Source organism: Onychomys torridus, chromosome 1 (genome assembly GCF_903995425.1).
Source record: "Onychomys torridus chromosome 1, mOncTor1.1, whole genome shotgun sequence".
Classification (NCBI taxonomy): Eukaryota; Metazoa; Chordata; class Mammalia; order Rodentia; family Cricetidae; genus Onychomys; species Onychomys torridus.
The window spans coordinates 151,003,992-151,031,525 of NC_050443.1; the positions used below are offsets into that span (position 1 = coordinate 151,003,992).

Below are 27,534 nucleotides of genomic sequence, written 5' to 3' on the forward strand. Positions count from 1 at the left end.
AGGGCTACACAGTGAAACCTTGTCTCAAATTTAAAAAAAAAAAGAAAAAAGAAAAAGTAATAAGAAAAAAAGAAAAAAAAAAAAAAAAACAGGCCAAGGAAATTTGCATCCTTCTCAAAAGAAGGATGCAAATAGACAATGAACATTTTCAAGTCTTCAACATCCTTAGTGACCAGAGAATTCGAATTAAAACCCCTTTGCAATTCCATCTCACCCGTCAGAATGACTATCATCAAGGAAACAAGGGTTAGGGTTGGTTGGAGTGTAAACAGGTCTAGCTATTATGTAAGTCAGCATTTCTCAAAAGGCTGCAAAATGGAACTTCTGTACACCCCGGCTACACCACTCAGGCATACACCCAAGGAGTCTACGTCCAGTACAGAGATACAGAGCCATACTTACTGTAGCTCCATTCACAACTAGGAAATGAAATCAGCCTAGATGTCCATCAACAGATGCATAATGAAAATACAGTACACCTATATACAATGGAATTTTATTCAGCCATACAAAAAATGAGATTTTAGGAAAACTGAAAGAACTGGAAGATATTGAGGAACCCCAGGCTTAGAAAAGGAAAAGATTAATTTGCAAAATATGGCCCAAGTTTCCTTGAGTTTTAATCATCATCTGGTTTAATGCTTCTTTCCTCAACTAGCATATATACTGGTGTTCTGGTAGGAAAAAAAACAAGATATTTAGATTTCATGATTTTTGCGTCCAAGATTCCGAGCTATCTAGTCTAACAGACACTCAACTGTTGGGGCTGGAGAGATGGCTCAGTAGCTGAGTGCTTACTGCTTTTGAAGAGGACCTGAGTTAAGTTCCCAGCACCCACATGATAGCTCATAACCACCTGTCATTCCAGCTCCAGGGACTTCAACGCCTTATCCCAGCCTCCATGGGCTTCTGCACACACACGGTTGCACATAAAGCCATGCTGGTTCACACACATACACATTAAGAAAATCTTTAAAACTCAGGTGCTGATTTGCATATCTAACCACATGGGAGAAATATGGGTGTTCCCTCCATAAAGCTGATGAACTCATACTTAATAATGGAGTGTATCTGTTAGGCCATGACTCAGTATACCCAAATTATAATAAGGACGACTGTTTCCACTCTCTAAAGAGCCTTCGGGATCAACAAGTATATAATTTTGAATTTCAGGGGAAATAAGTCCCTTTCCAAATTTATGGCTGTGATGTATCCTACTTATTTTCAAACTCTAACAAGAAAGGCGTAGGGTGGTGGGGGTTGGGCTTCAGGAGGTATCCTGCAAGCAAAGGCCACTTTCTCGGGGGTCCTTGAGACTGAAGGTTCAGAGGCCACATTTTGAAAACACACAGTAAAAAACGAGGCCAAAACCATTTACTAAAGATTCTCTTTTGGCAGAACGGGGACTAAGGCTTGATGGGGGCTCAATTAGCACACTATAAAACCCAAACAGCCCAGGAATCTTTGACGTCTGGCCAAGCTGCCAGACAGGTTCCACCTGCGCCTGGTGTCGCACGCTCCTCGGGGTTTTTCCATCCTTTCACCGGTACACGCCCACCGCGGCTCTGAGATCTTCACTTGCTCGGAGCTGCCATCCCATCCGGGACGGCTCTCAGCGGTCCCTAGCCGGAAGCGCACCCTACTCCCGCCCCCCCGCCGGCGGATCCGGAAGTGGGGGTCGGCAGCCGCGCGCCGCCCTCCGCGGGCCCCGGGCATGATGCTTGCTGGCGCCCGCAGCCACCTCCCGGCCTCGGTAGCACCCGCCGCGGTCCTGGCTGCGGCGCTGCTCTCGTCGTTCGCGCGCTGCTCTCTCCCGGGGCGCAGCGACCCCGCGGCTTCCGTGCTCAGTCCCTACTTCGGCACGAAGACTCGCTACGAAGATGTCAACCCCTGGCTGCTGGGCGACCCGGTGGCGCCGCGGCGGGACCCGGAGCTGCTGGCGGGGACCTGCACCCCGGTGCAGCTGGTCGCCCTCATCCGTCACGGCACCCGCTACCCTACGACCAAGCAGATCCGCAAGCTGAGGCAGCTGCAGGGGGTGCTGCAGACCCGCGGACCCGGGGACCGCGGCAGCGGAGTGGCCGCCGCGCTGCAAGAGTGGCCGCTGTGGTACGATGACTGGATGGACGGGCAGCTGGTGGAGAAGGGGCGGCACGACATGCGACGGCTGGCACTGCGCCTGGCCGCCCTCTTCCCAGACCTCTTCAGCCGGGAGAACTACGGCCGCCTGCGGCTGGTCACCAGCTCCAAGCACCGCTGTGTGGACAGCAGCGCCGCCTTCCTCCAAGGGCTTTGGCAACACTACCACCCAGGACTGCCACTGCCGGACGTCTCAGGTGACAGCGCGGCCCGCCTTCCCCAGATCCGGACTCCCATCCCCTTTTGCAGCCTTACGTCCCCTGCTCACCCCATCCCCGTTTGCGCTTTCGGGGGGGCACAGGATGTTGTGGACTTGGTTGTTTGTCTCTGTCGTTTTAATACGTACGCTTTTTTAGTCACTCATCAGATGTGAATTCTTAGCATTTTCTGCGTGAGGAGTGCTGTAGGGGACGCTGGAGATCCAGCAGGAAAGCGGAAAACAAACAAACAAACAAACAAACAAACAAACAAACAGTATCGCTCCCAGTTTTATATTCCCCATTCTCAATCGTGTTGTCCCCCTGAGCGCCAACCTTTCCCTTCCTGACAACTAGTTTAACAAGTGGGCGCATTTTAAAAAAAAATAATATAGAACTTTCTTTCTCCACTTTGCTTATTATAATGGGACTTTTTTGTTTTTGTTTTTCGAGACAGGGTTTCTCTGTGTAGCTTTGCGCCTTTCCTGGAACTCGCTTTGGAGATCAGGCTGGCCTCGAACTCACAGAGATCTGTCTGCCTCTCTGCCTAAGGCATGCACCACCACCGCCTGGCGAGTTTTGTTTTGTTTTTTTTTTTAAATCGTCTTTTCAGGGTTTCCACATTTACATGCTGTTTTAGGAAGCCGCTCCTCAGATCCTCTCTCCGCCCTACCTTCGCCTTCTGTTTTGTTCTTGTGTTTACTGTAGCGTTTCCCTCGCTGTAGCTGTGGTATATGGTCACATGCACCGCCGTACCAACTTATTCTATCATTGTACCGTGTCAGAATTTAGGAGCTCTTGGGGTAGAATCTTCTTAGTGTGCCTCCTTCTCTGCCCTTAACATACATAGTTTATGACTACTCAGGCCAGAATCCTTGTTATCTGTAGAGGGTTGTTTTGTCTATTGTGTACATCTGGGCTTCAGAGAAAAGCCACAGAATCAGACTGTAGGTTTCTACAGAAACAGAACAATCTGATAACACAAATGAGAGGTTGTTCTTTGGGGCCATATAGGAAGATGACAGAGTTCTGTTGTTATTCAGGATGTTTCTATAAGAACTATAATCCAATTGGAAATTAGAGAGACAGGATTACTGTTTGGGGGAATATGTTTACGTATATATTTATATTTTTGCACATATATCTAAGATAATATGGTCTAACTTGTTTTTTTCATGTTCGAGAAACAGTACTTAGAATAATACAAGAATACAATAATAAAACAATACAAGAATGGTGATTGAGATGTTTTGAATATAACTGGGAAAAGGCCCCAACAAGTTGGAGTGTGATAATGAATGCTTCTCCAATAAATATTTGTTGCCAAGTTGTGGGAATAATGTAACCTATGCTAAACAGGAAGCCCCCTGAACTTTAGGCAGGAGAGGAGCTGGAACAGAGGTGCCTGGCTTTTGACATCAAACAGTAGACCCAAAATGTCGCTGTTGCTTTGCTGGTTTGGGTAGGTTTTGTCATAACAGAATATTTGGTAAAGTAACACTGCTTGGAAAGTTAGTTGAGAAAATGAAATGCTCCACTTGGAGTTTTGCTTAGCAGGGAGAAGCAGACCTCTCGAAGTTCCACCCGATATCTGGACACTGCTGGGTTTTAGTTTGCTTTTTCTGAGGGTACCTGTGCTGGAGGGAAGCCATGCTTAGTAACAGTTTTGCACTTTCTATACTTCCCTGATTACTCTTGATTTAAGAAAACATTTATTTATATAAAGAGTATTTCCTTATCTTGTACAGTATTGCTTTAACTCATTTCTTTTCAGTCCACTTTTTTAGTCTTTTTAGCATATTGGCTCATGCATTATAATTGTTATATGAAGAAGCTGTGCTGGGGTGCAGCTAATGGATAGAGAGCTGGCCTAGTGTCCAAAGGCCCAGAATTGATTCTCCAGTACCTAAAAAAAACAACAACAACCCCCCCCCCCCCACACACACACACACTTCTCTTTGGGACTGGAGAGATGGCTCTGTGGTTGAGAGTATCACTCTTGCAGAGGACCCAAGTTCGGTTGGTTCCCAGTAACGGTTTCAGGCAACTCACATCTGTCTGTTAACTCCAGCTCCCCAGGATCTGACTTCCTCTTCTGGCCTCCACCAGCAACTGCACCTTCTCTTGATCAGTGTAATTTTTTTCCCCAGACACAGCTTAATAGTTTGTTAAATGTTCCCTTTTTGCATTTTAAATTTTTAGTCATTTGAAATTGTCACTTGTGCCAATGATTTATGTATGTCTGCTTTTTTTTTTCCCACTTCAGATATGGAGTGTGACCCTCCAAGAATTAATGACAAACTAATGAGGTTCTTTGATCATTGTGAGAAGTTTTTAACTGAGGTGGAAAGAAATGATTCAGCTCTTTATCATGTGGAAGCCTTCAAAACTGGACCTGAAATGCAGACGCTTTTAAACAAAGTTGCGACTACTTTGCAAGTGCCAGTGAGCAGTTTAAATGCAGGTAACAGATTCGTTGTATTTCATTTAAATGCTGGTGTAAACAGCTTGGAAGTGTTAACTGTAAACAAACAAGCAAAACAACAGTTACTCTCCTTAGGGTTCACAATTCAACTTATGTTAACTAAATAGTATGTCTTGGGTCAGGAAAATTATATACCACATGCTTAATTTTACTTTCATATTCTTTAATTCTTTTATAAATTAATATACAAGGTTCTTAAATGTGGATTTTTTTGTGAGAGCCTCATCTCTAAGCATAACTAACTGATAATTTTAAAATTGCCTTTTCTAGATGATCTCTTTGTAAAATAATGCCAAGTAAAATAAATCATATAAATCGTTTAGTTTTGGGAAACTTTAGGAATGCATGTTATTGTGGAGAAAGGTGGACTTTAAAAAGTGAAAAGGCAAGTGGGTTTGTAGCTTTGTATGTAGAGATTCCAAGGACATGAGTAGCTGCATCTGTCTTGAGCTGTTGAAGTGGAGGCCGCCTGTGGCTGGTCATCTGTGCTGGAACATTTGGAGAGTGAAAGCAGGGGACCGCAAGTGGAAAAAAAGGGGAACATGGTCACCTAGCAGTGGAAAATTAAGAAAATGAATTGCTTTCTTATTTTCTAGAGCTTTATGATTTATTATGATATTGGTGAATATTAATATGTAGAGAAGTGATTGTATATCTCATTATACTGTGAGTCAGTTTCCAAAAGACTAGAAGAAGAAGGTGTTGTTGGGAGGGGAATGTTAAAGTCTTCTATACCTGGCTTGGTGAAGTGGTTTTGTTCGTTTGTTCTGTCATTTGTTTTCTGGTTAGACTACACCTACACTACGTCATTGTTTAAGAGCTAGAACTGAGACTCCAAATGAACCATGTCATGTCATCAGACATGCACAGTGTTAGCAAGCCACTCTGTTTTATTAGGTGTTGCGATTATAAAACCTTCCTCTTTTAGAAGCCAAAGTTTCCAGTGGCTTTTATGTATAGTCTTAATGAAATATAAATATAAATCTTTTTAAAAAGATTTTTATTTAATGTGTGTGAGTGTTTGCCTGCAAGTGTGTGTGTGTGTGTGTGTGTGTGTGTGTGTGTGTGTGTGTGTGTGTATACCACATGTGTTGCCTGGTGGCGCCCATGATTGGCCAGAAGAGGGGGTCAGATCCTCTGGAACTGATTACAGAGCATTGTGAGTTTTCATGTGGGTGCTGGGAATAGAACCTGGGTCCTCTATAAGAGCAGCTAAGGCTTTTAACTGCTGGTCCATCTTTCCAACCCCAAAATGTATTGTTTTGTTAAATGTATTGCCTCAGGAATTCTTTAAACTGAACTGATATGGAATGTGTATAATATCAATTAATTAATCTTGGTCTCATTTTCCTTTGGGAAAGGAAAAAAAAAAAACAACAGTAAAATGAACCACAAATCAGAGTAACAGTAGCAGCCCCTGCAGTTGACACCTCATCCCTTCTCCCCCTGACCTCTCCAGCTTTAGACGTTCCCACTTGTTTACTAGAGAACCTGGTGTTCGGCTGCTCTTGAGCAAGGCCTCTTTTGTAGCCCAAGTTCTAATTCACGTATCCCTTTCTTAGTACCTGTTTGTGTTTAAAGTAAAGCAGTGAGCAGTATAACCATCCCTGGCACCTTATCTGAAATCTGCTGAAATTTCTTGGGTTAAGTCTGGAAAATGGGTCTTATTACCACATTACCAAGCTTTCTCTCCTTGTTAGTGTGGAGTGTCCTTTCCTCTGCCTCTGCTTGGGGTCTTCATCTTTCTCCTGCCCCTTCACTCTGTTCTTCCTTTCAGTCTTCTATGGTCTTCTCTCACATTTTATGTCTCCATTTATGCACTTAATAATTATCATATGAGGGGTTTTATAATTTTAAAAACTGATAGTAAAAATGCTATCATTATTAATGTTCACGTGAGGACTAAAACACTTAAAACTTTGGCACACCTTTCCTACCCTTCTAAAGATGTGGAGTTCTGTTTAATAAGTCATTGGGTTAACCTTTAGTTGGGTTTGCTACGCAACTTGCACTTAGAAGCCAGCTAGGTTTAAAAACTTTAAAAACTGCCGTTTCCAGACTGCTTCGTAGTCTCATTGGACAGAAATGTCCCCCTGGCGGTTTCTTCTGGTGGTTGCGGTTGTCACTTTGCATTGCACGGGGCAAGCCTTGATCCTCTGATAGTCTTGTCTCCAGAAATTCTCAGTTTTTTCAGCTGTGTGTGTAACTGTGCTCATCATATTCTATGGGTATGTAGTCTTTAAAAACTAGAGACGCTAGTAACCCACAAATTTTACCTGTTTTCTCCCCCAGACTTAATTCAGGTAGCTTTTTTCACCTGTTCATTTGACCTGGCAATTAAAGGTGTCCACTCTCCCTGGTGTGATGTGTTTGATGTAGAGGATGCAAAGGTAAGTTTCGTTTGTGTTTTTTTCCCTTGTGGTTTTTAGTCATTAATTGAATTTTTTGTTGTTTACTTAAAGCAGTGTTTGTAAGATTAGGGGATATAAACTGCCTGTGACTACCTCCCAGTTTTCCTAAGTAAGGAGGGATGGATGCTTAAGTAGGTAAATAATTTAGGTTCATAGAACTCAGAAAAACATTCCTTTCATGGTAATTGATTTCTAAGTGTTCCCCATCCCATCCCAGTTAGAAACCCAGTTCTGGCAGAGGGCTAATGCAAAACCGAGTTATGTTCAGAGAGGACCATTTTCCACAGACCTAACTCATCCCATGTGTTCATCAAATTCATGAGAAATTGAGGGCTAATCATTTGACTGAGAGGCGCCTGGTTCCACCTGGTGGTGGCAGTGGTGTACCACAGTTTCTAGCTATTTCATTTCCCCTGCTCACCTGACATGTGGACTTTGAAGGAGTGCAGAAGCCCTCTGATGACTTTAAGGGAGCTGGATGTTGCCTGACTCTTGAGTGCTGAGGTCTAAAAAGGGTGAATTAGGGGAATATTTTGTATTGTCCGGGATTATAGACTTCTGGACCTTAGTTACTCCTTATTACATAAAACATCTGTGTTTCATATGGGAATTGAGCATTGCTCCCAACTTACTTAAATTCTAAAGAAATATGCTCCTTACTAAACATGAAGGTGCTTCATTTTGTCTTGTGGAGGCTTAGGTGACCAGCAGCAGGTCAAAGGTTATGCCATGGTTCTTGGACCAGTGCTGGAGGGGCTCGTGGGAGAGTTGGGAGGAGTGAAGGCCACTGTAAGGTGCTGAGTGCCAGAGTAGATGGGTGTTCATTATTCCTCTTTGTGCTCTGAGTCACTGCTGGATGACCTACTTTTTCTCATCTCCCTATAACCTGTACTGGGCTCCAAACTCATTAAATACCTACTGCTGGGAGAATTGGCAGGGCCGGTATAAAGCCGAGTTAGCCTCAGAGAAAATGTTTTTCCCACAGACCTGCCTGAGTCTATACCACCTTCCCAGTCCCATTTCATGTTTTAAGTTTTTTTTCAGTTAGCTGCAAAATAATGGGTTTGACTATGTACATATGTCTTCAGTTGAAGGGCATTTAGGTTGTTTCCAGGTTCTGGCCATTACAAACAATGCTGATATGAACATAGCTTAGCAAATGCCCTTTTGGTATGATTGAGCATTCCTTGGGTATATGCCCAAGAGTGCTATAGGTGGGTCTTGGGGGAGATGGATTCCCAATTTTCTAAGGAAGCGCCATATTGATTTCCAAAGTGGCTGTACAAGTCTGCATTCCCACCAGCAGTGGAGGAGAGTTCCCCTTGCTCCACATCCTCTCCAGCATAAGCTGTCTTCAATGTTTTTGATCTTAGCCCTTCTTACAGGTGTAATGTGCTATCTCAGAGTCATTTTGATTTGCATTTCCCTGATGATTAGGGATGTTGAGCAATTCCTTAAATGTCTCTCAGCCATTTGAGCTTCCTCTGTTGAGAATTCTCTGTTTAGTTCTATAGCCCATTTCTTAATTGTACTGTTGGGCATTTTTATGTCTAATTTCTTGAGTTCTTTATATATTCTGGATATGAGCCCTCTGTCAGATGTGGGGTTGGTGAAGACCTTTTCCCATTCTGTAGGGCTGTCGCTTTGTCTTGCTGACCGTGTCCTTTGCTCTACAAAAGCTTCTCAGTTTCAACAGGTCCCATTGATTGATTGTTTCTCTCAGTGTCTGTACTACTGGTATTATATTTCGAAAGTGATCTCTGGTGCCAATATGTTCAAGACTACTTTCTCTTCTATCAAGTTCAGAGTACCTGGATTTATGTTGAGGTCTTTGATCCACTTGGAGTTAAGTTTTGTGCACTGTGACAGATATGGATCTATTTGCAGCCTTCTACATGTTGACATCCAGTTATGCCAGCACCATTTGTTGAAGATGCTTTCTTTTTTCCATTGTACATTTTTGGCTTCTTTGTCATAGGTGTGCGGGTTAATGTCAGGGTCTTCAATTCGATGCCATTGGTCCACATGTCGGTTTTTATGCCAGTACCAAGCTATTTTTATTACTATAGCTCTATAGTACAGCTTGAGGTCGGGGATTGTGATGCCTCCAGAGGTTGTTTTATTGTACAGGATTCTTTTGGCTACCCTGGGTTTTTTGTTTTGCCATATGAAGTTGAGTATTATTCTTTTCAGGTCTGTGAAGAATTGTGTTGGTAATTTGATGGGGATTGCATTGAATCTGTAGATTGCTTTTGGTAAGATCGCCATTTTTACTATGTTAATTCTGCCTATTCATCGGCATGGGAGATCTCTCCATTTTCTGACATCTTCAATTTCTTTTTTCAGGGACTTAAAGTTCTTGTCATATAGGTCCTTCACATGCTTAGTTAGAGTAACCCCAAGGTATTTTATATCTTTTATGGCTATTGTAAAGGGTGATGTATCTCTGATTTCCTTCTCAGCCTGTTTGTCTATTGTATATAGGAGGGCTACTGATTTTTTTGAGTTGATCTTGTATACTGCTATGTTGCTGAAGGTGTTTATAAGCCTCATCTGACCTAGTCTGGTGATGAGATGGCCAAACACCCTAACTGTCGTGCTAGAAATCTCATCCAATAACTGATGGAAGTAGATGTAGAGATCCTCGGCCAGGCCCCAGGTGGAGCTCCAGGAGTCCAATTGTTGAGAAAGAGGAGGGACTGACTGTAAGAGTGTGAATTGTTGAGACCAAAATTGGAAAAGCACAGGGACAAATAGCCAAACTAATGGAAATACATGAATTATGAACCAAAAGCTGTGGAGTCCCCAACTGGATCAGGCCCTCTGGATAAGTGAGAGATTGAATAGCTTGAACTGTTTGGGAGGCACCCAGTCTGTGGGACCCGGACCCGTCCTTAGTGCATGAGCTCGCTGTTTGGAACCTTGGGCTTACACAGGGACACTTTGCTCAGCCTGGAAGGAGGGGACTGGACCTGCCTGTACTGAATCCACCAGGTTGAGCTGAATCCCCAGGGGAGTCTTGGCCCTGGAGGAGATGGGAATGGAGGGGAGGGGATGGGGGGAAGGTAGGGGTGGGGGCGGGAGGGGGAACCCATGGCTGATGTATAAAATTAAAACACAAATATAATTTTAAAATAATAATAATTTTACCAGTATAAATACAAAGAAGTTTCTGGTCGCCATTCTCGTACGTCAAAGCATCATCTTTCCTCCCTACTCACACTACTTGGGTCCGGGGAGAAATCATAACTGAGATGGTTTTCAATATTATATAAATATTAGTAAATACATAAAATAACTGAACTTAGGTGCCTGGGTTACTGTAGTTTTGAAACATTTAGGATGTAATTGACTTGGCTGCCTGTTCCTTCCTGTTCTGAGTGGCCTTGTCCATGTGGTCCTTTGTAAAGGCTGACAGTGTCCACTGCTTCCCTTGAGGTAGCCATGACTTGCCTCTGCTGACCCATGTCTCCTCCCCTGGGAGTGCTGCCCTCACCCTCCCTTGTTCACTTCTTCTTCTCTCAAACATTTTACTCTTGCTTTCTGTACATCCTTTTTTCTACTGGTATGTAATTGATGTATGGCAAAAATCTGACACCATGTTTGTTAAATGCTGTGTGTGTCAAGATGCTCCCAGGACTTTTTAATGTTAAAGACTTGTCTTTTTCCTTTTATAATTACACATCTCTTATTGCTTGTGAGTCCTCCCTTTTATCTGATCTGAAAATTTTCACACTGGTGGACACTATGAGAATAACATAATGAGCACTTGTATGTCTGAACAAGATCATCCTCCTACAAGACCATAAATATATAACCATTTGTACCATATTTTTAGAATCTGTAGTGTATATCATAATGATAACATATAACAACCCAACTCACAATTTTCATGGGTGTCTTAATGAGGCCCTCTACAGCTGTTCTTCTTAAATTCAGCGTCTCATAAAGGATCACTGATCCTGTTTGGTGGCATGTCTATTTAACCTCCTTTAGGCTAGAAAAGCACTCCAGCTTTCTTTCATCTGTTAGGCACTGACATCCTGCATCGGCATCCTGTAGGTATCTAGACTTCTTTTTCCTGCAAAATGTCTTGGATGTTCCTGACTTTTGACTTACATAAATTCAGATTAAACATTTTTGACAAGAATTCTACTTGAGATACTTCTAAACGTATCCCATTACAAAGAACTATGTCAGTTTGTCACATCCTTGATATGTTTTGTCATTTGATGAAAATGTTGCCTGCCAGGTTTGTGTGTTGTGGGTATACCTTTTGCTCTGTGTAATCAAAGAACTGGTTTAAGCAGCATGACTTGACAATTTGAAATACATGTTCAAATAAATTAAGAGTCTATATATGTATGTAGGTATATAAAGGGAATTAGTTAAATTTTTCATTCGAAATACCTTGTGGCTGGAGAGATGGCCCAGCAATTAAGAGCGCTTGCAGTGCCTGCAGAGGACTCAGATTCATCCACATTGTGGCTCACAACCTTCTTTAACTCCAAATCTCAGGATCTAATGCCTCCTTCTTACCTCCAAAGGCTCCTGCTCATACATGGTACACACACACACACACACACACACACACACACACACACACGCGCATACACACAAATCATTCTAGCGCACACTTGTGCACATCCTTTTCTTAATTAAAGCAAAAAATATATAAGGGTGTCTTTTAAGTGTTCTGTGTTTGCTTTTCAGTAACTTGATTAAAAATAATTTTGTTTCTTACAACTTAGAACTTACACTATGCAGTAAGTTTACTTAGTGAAGTATTTACAGATGAAATAGAATTGTATGAGGGATTTACTTGAGGATACCTAGTTAGTAACTAGAGCATAGTTGAAACAGAATTGACTAAATGTTGATTACTGGTGAAGTTGGCTGATGGGTACACATGGGATTATCATACTACTGTTGTATATTTTTTTATGTTTGAAATTCTCCCTTGAAATGTTTGAAAAATTAAAATTGATGGCTTGATGAGATGGTTCAGCTAGTAAAGGTGCTTGCTGCCAAGCCTGACAATGTGAGTTTGATCTCCTGGCGTCTATGTGGTAGAAGGAGAGAGCCACCCCCTGCAAGTTGTCCTCTGACCTCCACTCTTGGCATACACCTACCTGCCCATTCAAAGATGTGTGCTTCTGTGCATGTGTACGCACGCACACACACTCACACACAATGCATAACAGATTTTAAATGAAGAGACATTTACACAATTCTGAGACTTGTGGACTTTTTCATTTATACAGGACTTTGTGAAATGTTGAACCACTTGTGCTGTTAGTTAGCAAACAATTGTTTTATGTCAGATATTTGCTTAGAACTGAAAATACTGGTGTAGGTTAAGCACATAGAACCAAAGATGTTAATGTACGCTCTCCTTTTGAGATGGCATAGTTAAAATAGAAGTCACCCAGAGTCGGTTTAGCAGCAGCCAGGCAGGTCTTACAAAAGCGAGGCTGCAGAGCCCGCTGTTGCCTGTTTGACAGCTCAGCACCCTCTTCTGTTTAAATGCATCTGCCTTTCCTGTTCTGTGGTCAGCTTTTGTGTTTAAGATTTTCCTATAAAAGTCATTCTCATTATCCAGATCTGCCATCTGGTAAACCTGCCCCTCAGCACTTAAAGACCCAACTTCTCTTTAGGTCTTTGACTCTAGTTTTTGTTTGCTCAGATTTTCCCAAGTCAGGGAGCTTATACTTTGCTATAGAAGTCTGTTGTAATTGCACTTTCAAGTTTTTTATGACATGTTAAGAGTGTGCACAGGGGGGCTGGAGAGATGACTCAGAAATTAAGAGCACTGACTGCTCTTCCAGAGGTCCTGAGTTCAATTCCCAGCAACCACAGGGTGGCTCACAACCATCTGTAATGAGATCTGGTGCCCTCTTCTGGTCATACTTGCTGTATACATAATAAATAAATTGTTAAAAAAAAAAAAAGAGTATGCACAGGGTGATTTTTTTTTTTGTAATGGTAATTTGCTACTGTTTTTATTCCTAATTCTATTGTTTTATATCTGAGTTGACTTAATATATTTTCACCTATTTCCTTTTATGTTGAACCTGTCTGTACATTGTAGTAACTTTTTCCTTTTGGCTGACTTCAATGTGTTTTGTTTGGAGCTCAGCACACTGACCTAACTCTGCTCCTAAGCTTTGACTAACTCTTCTGAGAATTCTTATTAGTCAGGAAATCTGTTACATTTCTGGAACTGTATTAGAAATGACTTTTGAAATGTTCCTGTTTAGGTCCTGGAATATTTAAACGATCTAAAACAGTATTGGAAACGAAGTTATGGCTATACCATTAACAGCCGATCAAGCTGCACCCTGTTTCAGGATATCTTTCTACACCTGGACAAGGCAGTGGAGCAGAAGCAAAGGTAAAAACATCTTTAAAGATGTGGCATTCATTTGCAACTTGTTCATAATCTTCTGGAGAATATCTTAGAATGCATTGATTTTTGTGTGTTTAAAAAATACAGGGTAATTGATACTGCCCAATCAGTATGCTAGTTTTATTAGGTCATACTGTGTATTAGACTTGTTTTTTTCCCTCTCACCATTGCATGTCTAGTAAGAGTTCTGTAATTACATAGGTACTGCATGCAGTGAGGTCGTCCATGCTGTGAGTGTGTATCAGTTTTAACCATCTTCACTTCTTGGTGGCACTTGAGTTCTTTGTAGTTTGTGTTTCAAAATAGCTCCTGACATGAATATGCAAAATGCTTTTACTTTAAAAGCGAATCTCTCATTTGAGGAAACAAAGCTTTTGTTAACATTCATACTTTAAAAGTTGTTTTTACAAGTTTATAAGTTCTTATGGGCTTGAGGATGTAGCTCAGTGGTAGAGTGCATGCCAAGTGTGAGGTCTCTAGCACCAAAAACAAGCAAACAAAATTAAAGTTTCATGATAGAAATATTTGCTAGACCCTCAACTCTGTTTCATTTGACAGATACATATTTACAGATGTTGACCAAAATAGGGCAGCAGAAGCTGGAGATGGTCTGTTTCACGGTAGTTCAAATAGTACGTTTTGTTCAGACCAGTGCATTTTATTTATGGACCCAGCATTAATTCGTAAAATGTTCTTGGGTTTGACTGGAGTTAAGGGGGAAAAACCCTAAAAAAACCCTCAACTAGGTTAACTATTTGGTTTCTGCTACCAGAAACATTAAAAAAAAAAAAAATGGCATGTGTATATTTATTTATTTATTGTGCAGATACCAAGGGATGAATTGCAGGAGTTGATTTTCTCTTCCATCATATGAGTTCCAGGTATTAACCTCGGATCATCAGGCTTGGTGCCAAGTTCTGTTACCAGCTGAGCCATCTAGCTGGTCCAACCAGAAGTTTCTGTGGGGATTTCAAATAAAGATAAAACTAATGATAAGAGCTAATGTTTTCCTGTTTGACTTTCTGAATGGCTTCTGGCTTTATGAGATAACAGACCTTTCCTGGCTGGTCATTGTTCATTGGCTCAATGTTGAGTCTAAGGGATGATAAATTTATAATTACATCAGGAGGCTCTTAAATAACTTTGTAAGGCTTGCTATTATAATTTAATTCTAGTTCAAAGCTTAAGTAATAAAATTTTATCAGTAGTGTTTTAAAATAAATGAGAATTTCTGTATACTGAAAATTCAAGACAGTACAAAGAGAGAAATTCCAAATAACCCCCAAAATTGCAAGGCATAGCGTATTTATGAATTGCAAGACTCAATTATTGGTTGAGTAGAATTCTTTGGGTTTTTTTGTTTTGTTTTGTTTTTCTTTCTTTCTGAGACACAGTCTGTTTATTATGTAGCTCTAGCTATCCTAGAACTCACTATGTAGAGCAGGCTGGTCTTGAACTCACAGTCCCTGCCTCCCAAGTGATGGTGATTAAAGGCATGCACTACCGCACCTGGCTATGGTTGAGTGGAATTCTTATCAAAATCCCACAAGTTTCTTTGTAGAAATTAAGAAGTCCCAGAATTTACACAGGAATTTAAAGGATCTATAGAAATAAAAATAAGTTTGAAAAAGAGCAAAAGGATTTGTCATACTTCTATCAGAACCTACAGAAAGCCTGGTGTGTTGGTATGCTCCTAGAATCCCAGCACTTGGAGGCTGAGGCAGAATTATGAGTTGGAGGGTCATCCTGGGTTACATAACAAAGTCCTGCCTCAAAAAGATACCCTCAGACATAATATAGTCAGATAGATCAAGGGATACAGTAACATCATGAAATAAGCTCATATATAGTAGGCCATCTATATCCATGGGTTTCCCTCCTCAGTATTTAGTTAACTACATGTGTAAATTCATATGGGCACTGAATATATGCAGGTTTTATTTGTCATTATTCTCTGAATAATACTGAATATTAATCTTTACATAGCCATTAGAAATAATCTGGAGATAATTTAAAGTGTATGGCAGGATAAACATAGATCATATGTAAATATTACATCATTTTATATGTGGGTTTCCATGGGGGAGTCCTAGAACCAATTCCCCATGAATACTGAAGAACAACTATGTGTGTTAAATTGCTTTTCAACAAAAGATGCCAAGGCAATACTATGGGAAAAGGACCACATTTTTAGTAGATGATGCTGGGACAGTTGGACATCTGTGTTAAAAAATAAGATACTTAGACCTTTCCCACTATAAATAAGAAGTCATAGATTTTAATGTACAGCCTAAAACCATAAATCTTTTGGAAAGAAAATAAGAGCAATGATCTAATTACAAAAGATTAGACTCTCAGAAGAAAACATTCATGATCTTGGATTGAGTGAGGCGTTCTTAAATGTAACACCCAAAATATGATCCATTAGTAAAATTTCATAAAATAAGTTTATTACATTTTAAACTATTCTCAAAGAGTACTATTTGGGAAACAGAAAATATTTGCAAAACTTACATGTGTATGAGAATTTGAATCCAGAATATATAGAGAATTGTATCTTACTTAATAAAAGAATCTGTTTTTTTAAAAAAGTATAAAAAGGGTTACAGGTATAGTGGTGCAATCTGTACTTAATAAGTCCTGTGTTAAATACCCATTATGCCTCCTCCCAAATTTAAAAAAAAAAAAAGAGCAAAGATTTAAGCAGACTTCATTTAAGAAGCTATATGGATGGCAAGTGAGCATATGAAAAATATTCACCAGCATTTTCCATCGTCCATTATCATGGATATCAATGCCACAGGAAGTACCACTAATATACGCCCTAAACTGGGGGGAATAAGAGGGGAAATCAACCTCTTTCATGGCTGATAGAAATGTAAAATAATACCCTTTCTGGAGAACATTTCTGACATTAAACATCTATGTGACTGAGCAAATCCATTCAAAGTATCTACTCAGTAGTAATGTATATCTTTTGGTGGTCCCTTATGCCTTGGGCATTTCAGATTTTGTAATTAATAGGGTTATTTTTGTAGGTTGTGTAATTCTTTTAATGTTAGATGGTAGCATTGAAACCACTGTGCCATGCCACCCCTGTATAGGGGTACAATCAATTTGTACTGTTTTTGTCAATTTACTCATTAAAACAGGGGAGACATAATCTCTTAAAGTTCTTAGGAATGTGTTCATGTTCTAGGTCATTTTTAAAAGTCCATGATCTTTTTAGTGCTAGATATTGAAAGATTATGGGCTAAATAAGGGAGAGTAAACAACGTGGCTACTTCTTCAGTTCAGATTTGTATGTGTAACTGGTTTGTTGTTTTGTTTTGTTAGGTAAGTTTTCACTGTTATTCTGTGTGAGTCTAAGACATTTTCAGTATACTGCTCTGTCTTCAGTGACTAACTCGATGCCTTGCATAGTTAGTGCTGTGTGTGTGTATGATGTAGAATGTGGTGTAGATAATGGCTCACCTGCAATGTTGCTTTTTCTCCTGTACTACTTATTCTAGTGCCACATCAGCCTCCCAGACAGACACCCAATCTGAAGACCACATGTCATTATGGATTCCAACTCTCACTTTCTATATCTAGTCATTGCCTTTGGGGTTTTTAAAATTATATTTAGTTATTTATTTACCTATGTTCGTGTGTACAGGTGCGTGTGTGTGCGTGTATGTGTTTGCACATGAGTGTGTATCACAGCATGTGTGTGGAGTCCAGAGGATAACTTGAGAGAGTCTATTCTCTCCAACCATGTAGATTCCAGGTGCCAAATTCAGGTTGTGAGACTTGGAAGCAAGAGCCTTTACCCTCCGAGCCGTCTTCTTGGCTGTTTTAACCTTCCAACTTACATTTTTTATACTTTCTAATTCTTTACATTTTCTTTATCTTCATTGCAACTAACCTCAATTTAAGCTAATACCTCTTTTTTCCTAGATTTAAAAAACATTGAATTATTTTCTATGTATATGTGTGTAGTAGGTGTGTAAGTACATGTCTGTGCACAGATGTGAGCATGTGTGTGGAGGTCAGCCTCCAATGTTAAGTGTCTTCCTCCACTGTTCCCCGTCCTGCTTTTTAAGGTAGGCTCTCACAGGTTGGCTAGACTGGTTGGCCCGTGAGCACTAGGGATATTCTTGTGTCTGCGCCCAGTTCTGGAGGTACAGATGCACACCGCCACACACAGCTTCTTATGTGGGTGCTGGGGAGCTAAGCAACACTTCACTAACTGATACACCTCCTCAGCTCCCCTCCCAGATCTCAGCAACTGCCTGTAAGGCTTCCAGTGAGCTGGGTCTTATTAACTCCACACCAGTATGTCTCTTTCCTAAGGGACAGTTCTGATCATGTGACTTTGGATAGCTGGAGTTTGCTTTATCTCTTTATTGTTCAATTGTAGTTAACATAATATACAGTCATCTTTGTATATGTAGTGTACAACTTGCTGAATTCCACATGTGTGTATACCCACTAAATCATTAGCACTGTCTCTTTTTTAAAATTTATTTTATTTTTAGTTATATGTGTGTATGTGGATGAATGTAGGTTCCTGCAGATGGCAGAAGAGGGAGTTGGATCCCTTGGAGCTGGAATTACATGCATTGTGAGCTACTCAGCATGGGTGTTGGGAACAGACCCAGTTCTTCTGGAAGAGCAAGAAACACTCTTAACTGTGAGCCATCTCTCTGGCCCTCTTTTGTTTTTTATTGATGTCTCTTGAGCTGAATTGTCCCACCAGGGAGATTTTCCTATGGATTTGAGTTTTTCCCAGGTGGGAATGTCTCTTGCTGATCCTTTCCTCCAGATCTGGATGTGTGGCTCTGTGTAGCAGCAGCTGACATTTCGAGCAGCCTCTGGACTCCCCAGCTCCCTTCCCTGTAGCTCTCTTCCCTGGAATCTGCTCGTGAGTTCCAGCGTTACCTCTCTGGATTCTCACTCACCTCAGGATTGCCTTGCCCTGTGTGCTCTCCCGCCCTCCACCACAGTCTGCCAGCTCTAGGCAGCCAGCTGGGGCAGCTGGTGGGCGAGCTCTCCACTCATCTCAGGATTGCCTGCTTTCTCTCTCACTCTGTTGTCTGTCTGCAAACATGTAATTTTTTATGTTTCATGTAATTCTTCCCGCTTCCTAAGACTAGTAGGGAGGATGACAGTAGCCTTGCCCCCATTCTACCTTGGAGCTTAATTTCTACCTGGTTTTACTTAAGAAAAAAATATGTTCGAGCCATTTTTAGTCCTAGGTTTCCATTGTCAAATGCATGCTTCTCCAGAGACTGTACTGCAGTCAAATGTATAAGAAGACTTGTAAACAAATTGTATTGTGTTAATTTTCTTTTCAAAGCTTCTTGTAGCTCTGGCAGTTCCAGCCATGTGTTTGTGCTCTTACATAACCGTGCAAGTGGTGAGATTTGCCCCAAGCTCCATCTGATATACCTAGATCGTATTTGGAAGCAGAGTTTGTGTAATGCCATTTGCATGTGAAACATAAATTAAGAGCTTAGAAAGAGTAGCTGAGTGCATTTGGGGGAAAACATGCCATTATTAGTTTTTCTTCCTGAGCATTTCAAATTACTTAAGGCATTTTACCCATTTTGAACATATACATAGTCTCATTTCTTGATGTAATTTTAGACTTCTGATTAAATTTTGGTTTTGGTTGAAGATTTAAAATCTTCACTGATTTATATAAGTAGAATCAGGGTGTCATTTGTAGAGCCATCTTCTTCCTGGGTAACATAAGGAAACCCACTGACTGCCCTGGACTTATTTCTGAGATCTGATTTACTAGGTTTGTGTAGAAGCCAGGAGGAGGATAGTTCATCAAGGAAAGTGTTTGCTGTGCAAGCATGCAGATGTGCACTTAAATCCCTAGCACCTGTGTAAACAGCAGGACGTGTCAGCACACTTCAACAACCTCCATTATGGAGGCAGAGACAGATAGATTCCTGGGTTCAGCGAGCAGTCCTGTGTCAAAAATAAGGTAGAGCATGAGAGTCCACCTGTAACTGAGGAGCTATGGTCAGCTAGTGGCTGCTGGGGGTCCGGGAACATTCTTCAGTGATGTAGTCATTGGAAGGGGCCTATGCCCCCATAATCCTACAGTCCCATGTCCATGGTCATGCAAACAACCTTAACTGATATTAATACATGTATATGATATCTCTTCTGCATATTCATTCCATTACCCTCTCTGGTCTCTTCCCCTTCCCACTGAACCCTTCTTCCCAACAAGCCCCCTCCTGTGTGTGTGTGTGTGTGTGTGTGTGTGTGTGTGTGAGTGAGAGAGAGAGAGAGAGAGAGAGAGAGAGAGAGAGAGAGAGAGAGAGAGAGAGATCGAGATCTTCCCTCATTCACACACAGGCACATTTACTCCCATTTGCATTGCCAGTATTGGGCTTCACCATAGACTAGCTCTGGAACTGTGACTCAGAGAAGGTCAAAAATGACATCCAGACAGATTCTCATGCTATCCTCAGGATGCAGTCTAGGCAGAAATGGGGCTTTTGGTGCTTTCATAGAGTGTTTGGGCCTGTATGAATTGGAGCCAACCAATTCCCAGGAGATAGCTTAGAACTAGATTGAACTCCCTAAGGTTTACTATTCAGTTTTAGTGCTTGGAACAATGGCAGTATGTTCTTAGAAATGAACCTTAATTGCTTCCTTATAGGAGTTACTGATTTACCCTTTGTTTCTGCTTCCTGATTGGCTGTGAAGTGAACAGCTCTACTCCACCAGGTCCTGGTGCCACAGGGTTCTGTCCAGTTGCCTCATCCGGGGACTGGAGATGACTAAACTCTGTGAAACATGAGCCAAAGGAAATATCCTCTTTTAAAAAGTCAGAGACTTTCAAAACTGTGTGCAGACTTTTAATGGCTTCTGATAAAATCAGATGATATACTCTTGGATATTTGAAGATGTTTGAAGTGCTCACGAGGCCACATCTCTCCCTGGAAGCTGTTGGCAGTTAAAGGCTGGTGGGTAGGGAGGCATTCTCTTCAGGAGTGTAGCCACTGTTGAGGTACGCGGGCTCACCCCTCACCCATGCTTCTGCTGGCAACCTTGGTACAACTCAGAGGGTCGTGAACACAAAGCAAACTGAAAGATGAGAAAACAGGAAGGGAAATGGTGGGAAGAAAGACAGAGGGAGTAGGAGAAGATGGGACATGATGATGAAGAAAACATGGTATGTACACAGGAAAGAGTACTTTGTACACACGTGCACAAATTGCACAACTCATCCAGCCTCCCACAGTTGAGGAACCTTCACATACCTCCCCCACCCACCACACACACATTTGCTGCTCAGGTGTAATTTAGAAGAGAAGCATGCTACTTTTTTTCCATTGAATGCTTCTATTACTTAAATATATCCCCCTAAACAGACATTTAAGTAAGTCTTATAAAAGGGCAGGCAGATGTTAGCATGGGCCGCTGTTTAAGGACAGCATTAACCCTTGCTGGAGGGGGGGTGTCCCTTTTTGACATGGATGTTTCCATGGAAGTCTATGTGTATCTGATATTTTTACCAATCAAGTTTTAAATGATAAAGTAGAAATCAGTTTATATAGTGCCACATCCTCTTGTTTATAAGTGAAGGAAAACATTCTGCTATTCTTAGTTGTAAAGGGACTCTTAATTTTGAACTTTATGATTTTAAAATAACTAAAAAAAAAATTATCTAAGTTGATTTGAATTTTATAGCCCAAAACTGATTTAAATGCTTTTCTTATGCTTTCTTAGGAACCTTGAGGAAGAGAGCTATGCTCTTGAAGAGCATTGAAGGGTAGATTTTGCTTTGTTATCTCTATTGGTTTATTTTACTTAAATCTCCAATGATATCCAAGTTGAATTCAGGCTATCTGAAACAAAATAATGAAGAAAAATGTATGTCTGAGACTCAAGCAGTTTATGTTCTAAGCTATTATTAATGGAAATGCAGTTGAGAGTCAGTGGCCCAGTCTGTCATGGTGACAAATTCCCAGCAACCCCAGCACGCAAGCGGCTAACTCAGAAGGATCACGTTAGAGACCCAACTCTTCAGGTTACAGCTTAATTGAAAGTAGGCCAAGTTCGCCTTCTTACCCTTAAAACCTCAAGCTAGCCATCTATTAAACTCTTTCAATGCTGTGTTTGAAATGAAAAAACAAGAAGAAGGTGTAGGGTGTGTGTGTGTGTGTGTGTGTGTGTGTGTGTGTCTGTGTCTGTGTGTGTGTCTGTGTGTGTCTGTGTGTGTCTGTGTGTGTCTGTGTCTGTGTTAATCATACATGGTAGTACCTAACTGTAATCCCAGCACTAGAGAAATTGAGGCAGAATGATTAAAAAAAAAAAAAAATTAGGTACCAGCCTGAGGTAAATAGTGAATTCCAGGAGATAATGGGCTGTATGGTGAGACCCCATCTCTAAAGTCAAAGTGAGAAGAGGTCTGGAAGAATACAGTAGTGGTAGGACGTTTGCCTTATGCACACAGAGCCCCAGGTTTAACCACACAAGGAGAAACAAGAAATTCTTAACACTTTTGTTTTCTTACTGTATGCTACTTCTGAGTAAAAATCCTAGGTTGATGGTCCTTGCATTTTATCAATCCTTGGGAGAATTTCTGCCAGTGTAGGAACTTAAGCCATAGTCTTACTCCCAGTGATTTGAGATGGGCATGGAAGAATTTCTGATAATGTAGGAACTTAAGCCATCACCTTACTCCCTGTGACTTGACATGGGCATGCTTTTGAAACTGGCGGATTCAGACTTGTAGACTAAGAGCCAGGAGACCAGGCACTGACCCCCTGTGCTCTTCCTGAGCTAGCAGGTGGCATACTGTTTCATTCCCAGATGGAAGCTGGTTTGAAATTATTTTAAATCAGCAGTAGTTTGAAAGTAAACGGGTGCCTGATTTCCTAAGTGAGTTCTACTTGTTATGCAAGTATTTTCTTATAGGAGAGGAAGTTAAGGTTTTTTCCACGTCATTTTTTTAGTTGTTTTGGCTCTGATTGTATGATTGTAAGTCATGGGGTACCCAAAATTCTACCTTAGGGTTGGTGCTTTGGGGTATCTGGGGAATTTCACAGTATGTTACTCAGTCAAGTGAGTGTGACACTTGACATGGTGTTTGTCTTCAGTGTAGTGTGATACACTTATGTTTTAGAAAGACCACCACCTGAACCAGCCTCCCAGACTCGAACCCCTTGCATCACTAATGTGTATGACCTATGACCCCTGCTGCTGCAGCGCCCCAGCCCTTAGGGCACACATTGATTTGCTGCTCTGCTGTTTTATTGCTATAGTGCAGTCCAGCAGCTCTGCACAGGAAATGGCTTATCGTCATTGGGTCTGACTTGCTGAATACATCGTTGTGCCCTCAGTTTTCAGCTGCAGGGGCCCTGCCTTCTCCTGTACTCAGTTCAGCAGGTGCTCAAGTTTGAAAAGGCTTAAATGGCATGAGCTTGCATCCAGAGACAGGATAGCAAGCCACAAGTTTACTTTTAATGTTCAGGTATATTCTACCAGAAGGAAACCAATCTTTTAAAATATTTAACTTTATGGCCTATATAGTAATACATGCCTTTCTTTAATCCTAGCACTTGGGAGGCAGAGGCAGGCTAATCTCTGTGAGTTTGAGGCTGGACTGGTCTATAGAGTGAGTCCAGTGTATTCCTGTATACAGAGAACACAAATGTAACCCTGCATTCTCAGTGCAAGCCAGATGCAGCACTTTGTTCTGTTGTCAGGGCAGGAAGCAGTATGTACACAGTGCTCTCCAGACACTGACCTCCTCCTCAAATGGAGAATTTCAACAGTTAGATGCTACTATCTGTGCGAGCCAGAAATATATTTCCTCATCTTACCTGCCTTTCTCCTCATCCCAACCCTCGTGAGCACTGAGTGTGGTGCCTAGCACTTGGCATGGGTGATACTTCTGCCACACCTAGCAGATCAGCCCAGGGCATCTTAGAAAAGACTGTTCCTTATCACATCTTGCAAAATTGAATGTGACCGTTTTATTTGGGACCTTTTATTTTAATATGAGCAGCATCACCTTGTTCCCTTTTTCCTGGTTATAGGAACATCTGCTTTAGGCTGGATGCTTTGAGCCACAGTAAAATATCACACATGAAATGATGCGTATTCCTCCTTTCTTATTTGACATTGTTTTATAAATTTAAAGTATCTTTACTAGGTTACTATAGAATATATAAACTATTAAATAGTTATTATTTCCTACAAGCACATTTGGAATTAGCAAAATCATGTTCTAACTGCTTTTGATGATTGTCATTTAGTTTTTTAGACTGTTTGTGAGGAATTAGAAACATCTTTACCTTTAGCTATAATTGTAATTATCTTTGTTTTGTTGTGCTGGCATATTAGCCAGAAATTTAAAGTTCTGTTTTTCATATATTGCAAACCTTTTCTTTTTTAAGGCAACTCCTTTTTTTTTTATTTTATTTTTTAAGTATATAGTATTCTGCCTGCATGTATGACTTCAGGCCAGAAGAGGGCGCCAGATCTCATTACAGATGGTTGTGAGCCACCATGTGAACTCAGGACCTCTGGAAGAGCAGTCAGTGCTCTTAACCACTGAGCCATCTCTCCAGCCCCCGCAAACTTTTTCAGTGTTCTATGTTAGAGGATGTATTGTGGCATTTATAAAAACTAGGACTTTTCCTTCCTGTTGCAAACTGTCTTAAATTTAAATTTTTATTTATGTGTAAGTTTTGCTTGCATGTATGTATGTATACCACATATGTGCAGTGTCCATGGAGGCCAGAAGTGGGCATTGGGGCCACTGGAATAATTTTTGAAATTATTTCATAATATTTTTTCTATAAATAAATATTTATAGAAAAATATGTTACTTTAAAATTCAATCAAATCCCAGAAAACAGTAATTTATTTGTGGTTTGCATGGCTTCCTTTTATGAATCTAATATATAAACAGTTTGATTGTTCATAAAATACTCAATAAACCTTTTAAAAACTTTTAATCTTTTTTTAAAAGTTACTTTTAATTTTTATATGTGTGTGTATGTGCACACATGCATGCCAGAAAGGGCATCAGAGCCCCTGGAGCTGGAGTTACAGGCAGTTGGGAGCCACCTGATATGGATGTTGGAAACCAAACTTGGGCCCTCTACAAGAGTAGTTAGTGTGTGCTCTTCACTGCACTCTCTAGCCCCACAGTAAACCTTTTAAAGCACCATTTTCCTTAACTTCCTTCTGAAAACGTCATGATCTTACAATATTATTGGTATCAAGGGAGACAAAAGAAGAAGATGAGACTTACATTTTTTTTTTATTTAAGCATAAAGAATCTTCAGATTTAAAATCTGGGTCAGGGGCTGGGATTATAGCAAGCTCAGTGATAGAACACTTGTGTTCTTAGGTTCAAACTCCAGTTCAAATGGATCACAACCTAGGTTTAATTTCTTCTATAGTTTGGATGTGTTTAACAGGACCTTGAACTCATAATTTATGCTCAGCTCTTTTGATCTCTCCTTCCAACATGTATATGCATGTGTGTTATTGTATTTACTTCACAAATGCCTGTCACTTCAGCTCTAGAGAGACAGGAACAGGTGAATTACTGGATTCTGCTGGGTTCTGGCCTCACCAAAAAATGGTAGCCTTTGGGGAAAGACCTCTAGTCTCAAAGGAAAATGGCAGAGGCTGACACTCAGCACCTTCTCCTGGCTTCTACGTGTGTGCGGAGGTGCACACACGTGTATATGCACACACAAATGAAAAAATACACACTGAGACAAAGAAAGCTTGAAAAGGTAAGGGACAACACCTTAAGTGCCTTCATTCACTGGGGAGTGCTCCATGAGTCACTCCCGGCCTCACCCAGCGCCTCACAGAAAGGCAGGCCAGTACCAAAGTGAGCACTTCAGGGGCTTCTCAGCAGAGTGGTCATGTGTTCTACTTTAGACAGATCTGCAGCTCTCTGGATGTCCTAATTCCTAGACCTCGATGTTTACTCACACAGAATTTCAGCCATATGCTTGAGTTACTTATATAAAGAACTTTTTTAAAATAGGAGTCATCGAGATGGCTAAGTGGGTAAGGGTGCTTGCCTACCAAGCCTCACCATCAAGTTCAGTCTGGACCCACATGGAAGGAGAGGACCGGCTCCTGGCATTTGTCCTCTGACCTCCATGCTGTGGCATTAGTGTGAAGGAAGGGACCGGCTCCTGGCATTTGTCACACTCCATGCTGTGGCATTAGTGTGAAGGTGGAGGGTTCCTGCAGCCGCTCTCAACACACTGAGACTTTTATTAATTATAAATGCTCAGCCAATAGCTTAGCTTATTACTAACTAGCTCTTAAATTTTAAGTTAACCCATATTTCTTATTTATGCCCTGCCACGTGGTGGTACCTTTATTAACATGGCACATTCATCTCCGGTCCTCTCTGTGCCTGGCTGGCAACTCCAGACTCCACCCTTCTTCCTCCCAGCATTCTCTTAGAATGGCTCTCCTGCCAGCCTTATTCTGCCCAGCTATTGGCTTCTTTATTAAACCAATCACAGTGATATATATTCACACAGTGTAAAGGAACATTCCACAGCATTAGTGAGCCTCCGCTAACTTACACACTAAATGTAATAATAATTAAAAAAAATTAAAGATGGGATTACATTTTAAAATGAGAAAATTAGGTACCACTAAGTGTAATATTATTTCTTATGGCATGAATAAGTTTTCCCTTCGATTTCTCGTTTAAGGTCTCAGCCGGTTTCTTCTCCAGTCATCCTCCAGTTTGGTCATGCAGAGACCCTCCTGCCCCTGCTCTCCCTCATGGGCTACTTCAAAGACAAGGAGCCCCTGACAGCGCATAATTTTAAGGAGCAAGTCCATCGCCAGTTCCGAAGTGGTCGCATCGTACCCTATGCCGCAAACCTAATATTTGTGCTTTACCATTGTGAAAATGCGAAGACCCCTCAAGAAGAATTCCAAGTACAGATGCTGCTGAACGAAAAAGTGTTACCATTGGCCCACTCACAAGAAACCGTTACTTTGTATGAGGATCTGAAGAACCACTACAAGGACATTCTTCAGAGTTGTCAGACCAGTAAAGAATGTCACCTATCCAAGGTGAACATCACATCTGATGAGCTCTGAGAGCCTGGGGACAGTCTCACTTCCACAGTGCTTTCCTGAGGGGTGGTTGTGTTTGCAATAGGTAGGCAACTTCTTGATTGAAAAAGCTTTCAAGGCCTTGGTGTGATGATGTACAACTTTAATTCTAGCACTCTGGAGGTAGGCAAGAGGATCTCTGTAAGTTCAAGGCTAGCCTGATCTACATAGTGAGTTCCTGGCCAGCCAAGGCTACATAGAGAAATAGCCATAGATTGCTTGGTACGTCTGTCTTTTCACAGAAAATAATAGTTTCTTTTAGGATCTGGACACACGGGTAGGACATGACTTTCCCTGGAGCAGCTCTCTTTGGGGCCAAAACCAATGTAAGGAAGCAGCAGCCCGGCAAGTGTTTGCAGAGCTGAAACTGCCCTACCTTAACCTAAGAAACTCACTGGGCTGGACCATTCTTAGAAAGAGACACTTGAGAAATGTTGGATACCAAAGCACAGTGTCAGCTGGATGATCTGTAATTGATTAAGTCAGGGACTTCAGTGATCATGTTGATTCCTTCCTTTGCCTTCATGTACGAACCTGCTAGCACAAATGACGTCACTTAGTCATGAACGTGGTGAAGTGGGAGTGAGCCTGACTTCAGAAGAAAGTCTAATATAATATCCATAGAGAGGGAATCTGACTTGATACTAAGAAGCAGGCTGAAGCAAGACTGTGGATTTATTTTCATAGGATTTCTGTGTGGGATATTTGTGTTAATATTATTTATAAAAATATTTAAGCACTTGATCAGTGATCTCCTTCAGC

At 41.2% G+C, this 27,534-nt stretch overlaps 1 protein-coding gene across 1 annotated transcript; it reads left to right on the forward strand.

Annotated features, from left to right (window-relative positions):
* The first annotated feature begins 1,561 nt into the window (after nucleotides 1-1,561).
* On the forward strand, nucleotides 1,562-26,923 carry Minpp1 (multiple inositol-polyphosphate phosphatase 1). Its single transcript, XM_036174629.1, has 5 exons — nucleotides 1,562-2,336; nucleotides 4,603-4,800; nucleotides 7,114-7,211; nucleotides 13,493-13,626; nucleotides 26,361-26,923. The coding sequence occupies exons 1-5, from the start codon at nucleotides 1,715-1,717 to the stop codon at nucleotides 26,755-26,757; spliced, it is 1,449 nt and encodes a 482-aa protein (XP_036030522.1). The 5' UTR covers nucleotides 1,562-1,714; the 3' UTR covers nucleotides 26,758-26,923.
* Nucleotides 26,924-27,534: the final 611 nt, after the last annotated feature.

What these genes read in the sequence shown, in the direction of transcription:
- Minpp1 (XM_036174629.1), top strand. Translation starts at nt 1,715, where the DNA reads ATGATGCTTGCTGGCGCCCGCAGCCACCTCCCGGCCTCGGTAGCACCC. An exon ending in TTGATGTAGAGGATGCAAAG is followed by an intron (nt 7,212 to 13,492) that starts GTAAGTTTCGTT and finishes GTTCCTGTTTAG; the next exon opens with GTCCTGGAATATTTAAACGA. An exon ending in GCAGTGGAGCAGAAGCAAAG is followed by an intron (nt 13,627 to 26,360) that starts GTAAAAACATCT and finishes TTCTCGTTTAAG; the next exon opens with GTCTCAGCCGGTTTCTTCTC.